At 42.2% G+C, this 6,150-nt stretch overlaps 1 protein-coding gene across 1 annotated transcript; it reads left to right on the top strand.

Moving 5' to 3' along the window:
* Positions 1-2,150: 2,150 nt before the first annotated feature.
* LOC147728666 (uncharacterized protein F54H12.2-like) lies at positions 2,151-3,458 on the top strand. Its single transcript, XM_086963835.1, has one exon. It carries the CDS (start codon positions 2,151-2,153, stop codon positions 3,456-3,458), a length of 1,308 nt encoding a protein of 435 aa, XP_086819961.1.
* Positions 3,459-6,150: the final 2,692 nt, after the last annotated feature.

Raw genomic sequence — 6,150 nt, 5'->3', positions numbered from 1 at the left:
TCAATGGCAGGCCGACATAATACGTCTACAAGATCTGGCAAAACATAATAATGGATCCAGTTACATCTTAACAGTTATAGACGTATTGTCTAAATACGCCTTTGCGGAAGCTCTAAATGATAAAAGTGGAGCAAGTGTCACAAAGGCCTTTAAAGTAATCTTTAGGAACGGCCGAACCCCTCAAAAACTACAAACAGATGCTGGAAAAGAATTTTTAAACAAAACCTTCCAGAAATTATTAAAAGAACATGGGGTACAGCATTTTGTAACCAACACGGAGGTAAAAGCAGCTGTTATAGAGCGCTTTAACAGAACCTTAAAATCCAAACTGTGGAGATACTTCACAGCATACAACACATATCGATATTTACCTGTTTTACAGGATTTTTTAGCTGTTTATAATGCCAGCTATCACAAAACTATCAGAATGGCTCCTGTAGAGGTAACAGCTGACAATTCTCTGGAGGTGTGGAGAAGGGTATACGGCCGTTACTTCAACGCCAAAATAAAGAAGCCTGTTTTTAAAAAAGGGGATCACGTCAGGGTTTCAAAATTGAAAGGGCTCTTTACTAAAGGTTATCAACAGACATTCAGCAATGAGATATTCATAGTTGATAGTGTTGAGCTTAAAGAAGGCATGTACATTTACAGGTTGAAGGACTACGACAGTGAACCAGTGACAGGTGTTTTTTACAGTGAAGAGTTACAAAAGATCCCAGATGATGTAAATAGGATTTACAGGGTTGAAAAGATTCTAGAGTGGAAAGGGAGGGGTGCAAAAAAACAGGCCTTTGTTAAATGGCGAGGATGGCCTAAGAAATTTAACAGTTGGGTGTCGGCCAGCTCTCTGCAGGACGTGTGAACGCCTATAGCTCAGAAAGTAGGAGGAAGTAAAATGGAGACATCCTCCTTTTATATTGCATTGCCCTCCAACGCATCGTTGGATATGTTCCCTGATAATAAAATATCAAATTACACTGTCAAATTGGCTAAGCCAGTGGATTTGAAAGGGGAATGGGAAGTTGCCCTAACAGAAATACAATACCCTCGTACCTGGAATACTTTTAAGAGGTCTGCATCTAAATTCACTATAGAGAAGTCAAAATCTGAGCCTCTTTACATCATAAGTTTTCCTCACTGGTACTACCCTACAGTTAATGCTGTGGTGGATGCCATTAACAAGACAATAGCCAGTACTGCAGGGCTTTCCGACGTTCAACTGGTGCTAGATAACGTCAGAAGGAAAGTTTTTATTAAAGCACCCAGCCAGGATGCAGTATTTATCACCAGTGGAAAGTTGAGCTGAGTTTTAGGAACGGTCCAACATATAAAAAGCATACAGGATCCAGATCTGACATGTCCAGATATTGATGGGGGTTTTTACACACTCTATGTTTATACAGATATAATAGAACCCCAGATGGTTGGAGATAGTTATGCACCCCCACTGAGATGGGTGCAGGTGAGGGGTGAAAACAACACAATAGCTAATATTCAATATATTAAACCTGACTATGTAGCAATTTCTAAAAATCATTTTGACACTATAACAATTATGATCTTTGATGATCAGTCCCAGCCGGTGTCCTTTAAATACGGGAAAGTTATTATTAAGCTTCATTTCAGACCCCGCCGCGGTGGTCACTATTAAGAGCTCAGCATGGGTGCTATGAAAGCCTACGGCAACCCTTCTATGTATAGAGAGTATTACAAGCACCAGGCGGGGTATGGAGGGCCCCCATACTTTCAAGGAGCTCCTGTTATGTATGGGGCGGGTCTAGGAGGTTTTTCCCGGAGTTTGTTCCGAAGGGCCATGCCTTTTTGAGAAAAGGTTATGAAATTGCAAAACCGCATGTAAAGACAGCTGCCCAGAATATAGCCCAAGATGTGGTAGGGTCTGTGAAGTCTGCTGTAGTTGAACGTATGAACAGACAACCTCAAGAAGGGTCAGGCCTACTGTACAAGCCCCGCCTCAGTATTAAAAGGAAGAGGAGGACGTCCAAGCGCCGTGGGCCCCCTGTGCCCTATAAAAAAAGGAAGCGCTCTTCAAAAAGAGCTCACAAAAGAAGATCCCCACGGCGGAAGAGAGCTACGAAGAAGAGAGCAGCCTCTTGCCTTAACATTTTCTAAAAGGAGTGACACGCTAAAAGATGGCTTTTGTACACTGCGCTTCGGGCAAATGGGACAAGTCAGAGTTAGATCTGTTCTCTCTAAAACCAACACAGACCAGTATCGAAAACAGTTTCTTCATGGAGGTATCACCCTTAGTGGCCCTGACGTCACTGGCCCCTATAGAGTTTTACGTATCAGGGTCCACTGATATGTATCTAGATCTCAACAATACTCTGCTACATGTGGTGTGTAAAATTGTGAAAGCAGATGGATCAGATATTGCTGCAACTGCCAAAGTGGCTACCATTGCTTACCCCATAGCGACCATGTTTAATCAGGTGGATATTACCTTGGGTGACAGACTTATCACGCAAAATGACAATATGTACGCCTACAGGGCGTACATGGAGAGTATCCTGAACTACAGCAGCGATGCCTTGGACACACAACTTTCAGCAGGTCTTTTCTACAAAGATACTTACGATAAGTTTGAAAACACTGCCCTGGATGGCCCCAACACAGGTTTTGTAAAAAGATCCGGGTTTGCTGCAGAGAGTAAAGAGTTTGACCTCCTGGGGCGAATACATTCAGACCTCTTCTTCCAAAATAAACTAATCGTTAATGGCATAGACCTCAAGATCAAACTCAACCGTAACAAAGATGCCTTTTGCCTCATTACTGGGGATGCCGAACACTATAAACTGCTCATACAATCTGCAAGCCTGTATGTAAAGAGAGTGAATGTATCACCAACAGTCAGATTGGCTCACGCTGAGGCTCTACAACTATCTAATGCTAAATATGCCATTGAAAGAGTCTCTATGAAAGTCTACAGCATACCGGCGGGGGCCAGATTAACACAGCAGCAAAATTTGTTTCTGGGGCAGCTACCAAAACTTGTCATTATTGGGTTTGTTGACAATACAGCTTTTAGTGGGGCATATAACTCCAACCCTTTTAATTTCAAGCACTATGGCATCAACTATGCGGCCCTAGTTCACAAGGGAGCTGTCATACCTGCAAAGCCATACACGCCTAATTTTGGAACTGGAAATTTTATTAGAGAATATCTTGGATTAGTGTCGATAACTGGGAAGCACCTGCGTGATTCAGGGGTTGTCGTATCACATGAAGGATATGGCGCAGGCTACACGCTATTTGCCTTTGATCTGACCCCGGACATGGGAGATGGGGATTATTACAGCCTGGTTAAAAATGGAAATCTAAAAGCTGAATTCCGCTTTAGCGCGGCCCTAACTGCAAATGTGAACATGGTCGTTTTTGCTGTATTTGATAGTGTCATACAGGTTAATCACGCCAGGCAGATTCTGTTTGGCTATCTTTGAAAATAATACAAAATGGACACTGTTCAGATAAGAGCCTTCTTAAGCCGACATAGAGACGCTAAGAAATACTTTTTGAATGTTTATCCCAGCGATAGCTTGCCTAAGGCGATACGTTATGAAAGACCCCGATCTCTGGTCTTTAACACAGATCCTCATCATGAACCAGGAACTCACTGGGCTGCTATGTTTTTGGACAATGACAGAGTAACTGTGTTTGATAGTCTTGCAGAGTTTCCAGAGCACAGCATCTAGACAAAACCTATATTCAAGTATTTAAAAAAAGTGGCTTCTAGAGTAGAATATAACAAGTTGCCGGTACAGGATTCTCTATCTATAACATGTGGGGAACATTGTATATATTTTATCTGTAAAATGTCAGAGGGTCTAACTTTTAGAATTTTTTTTAATTTATATTCAAGTGATAATGCCAGCAATGATAGGCTTGTTACCCGCTATATGAAAGAAGGCTTGAAACCTATTCCTAGCATTGTTACAAATGAATACGCTATTTGCCAAAAGTGTAAAGTTTTATAATGCATGTTTGTGTAATGCTCATGTTCAAAAATAAAAAATAATTAAATTAATAAACGTTTGTATTGAAGAAACTACTCAGACACTGTGTTTTTACTCAGCAATAAGAAAAAAAAAACAAAGACAGTAGAGTGTTGAAAAGTTATAAATGTTTATTACAAGAATTTTGAAATATTCAGGAATCACACATGTAAAAGTTGGTACAGTACACCCTCTTTATATACAAAATATACAATCATGCAGTAACAGGACATAAGCAATTACTTAATATGGGACCCATCGCTTTGTTTTAAATAGAGACTTTTTAGCCTCCAGAGGCACATCTCCAGGGTTATTTGCAGGGATTAGCTGAGGTAAGAATGGGGACGTGGGTGAATTTGAAGGGGTGTGAAAGGCCGATGATAGCGGAGGGGATGCAGCACCGTAGCTCATATGTTGTTTCAAAAGTTCAAGTTGGTTGCGATGCCCAGGGTTACCCACGAGCAATGATGGAATGTTGAGCTCCGCAGCAGCTCTTAGAAACTGTTCCCATCCTCTTGGGGCTGTCTGTCGTGAGAGGGCTTTAGGATGCGTGAAAGTTTTGATCAGATCATACATATGTGACCCAACAACTGACTGCCCCTTGTAGACAAACTCACCGCGGTCATTCCAGGATGTTAGGTCTTTAGAATCAGCCATTTTACTTAACAGCATCTGCGCAGCCCCTCTGTACCTTTGACTCACGTTCTGTAGCAAGCTCTCAACCATAGAGTCAGGGGAGCCCTGTGGCTGCGCTATTGGTGATGGTGATGGCTGGGTTGGGGCGGATACCTGGGGTTGCTCGTCATCAGCAGTATATAAAGTCAGTTTGTTGTTTTCAGTCTGCAGCTGCTTGTAATATTGCAAGAAATTCTGGAGAGCTCGGGAGTAGAGCCCCGCTTTAGCTTCAGGCTTTAAGTCTGTGCGGGCCAAAATATCTTTAATTTCAGCATCCAGGCGGAGCGTTTCAAATCTCCTTATGTCCCATGTATCATTTGTAGAGGGTGCCAACTGTTCAAGCTGCTGTTGTGGCACTAGATACATTTTCGGAGTGTAATCCTTCAGGTTCGGGTCAGTAGGCTTGTAATTAGAGGTATAGCTATACCCAACAGAGCCCCTATAAAGCCCCCTGACTGCTTTACTAGTTTCTTCTTTGAAGTAAGGGAGACCCTTTTATTACTAAGCTTCTTGATAAGCTGCCGCCTCTTCTTCAGCACCTTGTACTGGCTAGTTGAAATAGGTACATTACCTTTTAGGGTGTTTAGAGCAATTTCTGAAATGGCACCAACTAAGTCGTCCGAAGCAGCACATAGTATGGCTTTTCTCTGAGGGGGGCTGGCTGTAACAAGCATTTTTAGGAGGGCCATATTACGTCGTAGTCGGGCAGACATTTTTAACACCTTATGGTGGAGCGCTTTGTGGATGAATGGGGTCTAGGCATTTTAGTGCATCTTTTTATAACCTTTGGGTCTAGGTTTAGGGATGTAGGCGACCGGTAGCTCAGGCGGGAAGATATCAGCCCTCAGTCTGTAGTCTTCTAGAGTCCGGGGTTTTAAGTCCAGCAATAAGTAGCCGTGGGGTTTAGTGGTTGCATCGTTAAAGGCTTCCATAAAAAACTGGGTGTTCCCCGGATACATTTGTTTAGCTATAACTGTTATTTGCTGTTTATCCCAGGGATTTTTAAATAAAACTAGTTAGGAAGCGTTGAGGACTATAGACCGGCTGCTCTTACCCTTGTAAAACAAGTTCTGAACGATGTAAAATATACTCAGATTACGATGGTGGGAATATTGAGTAAAAGCTCGCTCTATTTCAGGATGGTTCCCGCCTTCTCGCATAAGATCGTCTACAATTACCATATTCACACGATCTTTGGGTAACAAGTCATCGTCGTTAAGACTAGTAGGTATCCCTTCTATAAATCTAATGTACGGAAACGGGTGGGTGAGCTCCCTATAAAAATCTTGCCAGCAGGAATAAAGCCAAACAATATTATCAGGCGTATGGGATAAAACGACCCGAGCATTTTCTAATAGTTTTTTTATGAAATAGCTTTTGCCGAAATTTGATGGGCCGCTATAACACATGAAAAGGGGTGTTGCAACCTGGTATCCATGCTGGTAGAGGTTCTCAGCAGTAATGT

This window comes from Lissotriton vulgaris, chromosome 3_1, assembly GCF_964263255.1.
Source record: "Lissotriton vulgaris chromosome 3_1, aLisVul1.2, whole genome shotgun sequence".
NCBI lineage: Eukaryota > Metazoa > Chordata > Amphibia > Caudata > Salamandridae > Lissotriton > Lissotriton vulgaris.
This window is presented reverse-complemented; position numbering and strand designations above follow the sequence as displayed.

Bases quoted from the DNA above. Each gene is read 5' to 3' on its own strand.
- LOC147728666 (XM_086963835.1), top strand. From the start codon at position 2,151: ATGGCTTTTGTACACTGCGCTTCGGGCAAATGGGACAAGTCAGAGTTA.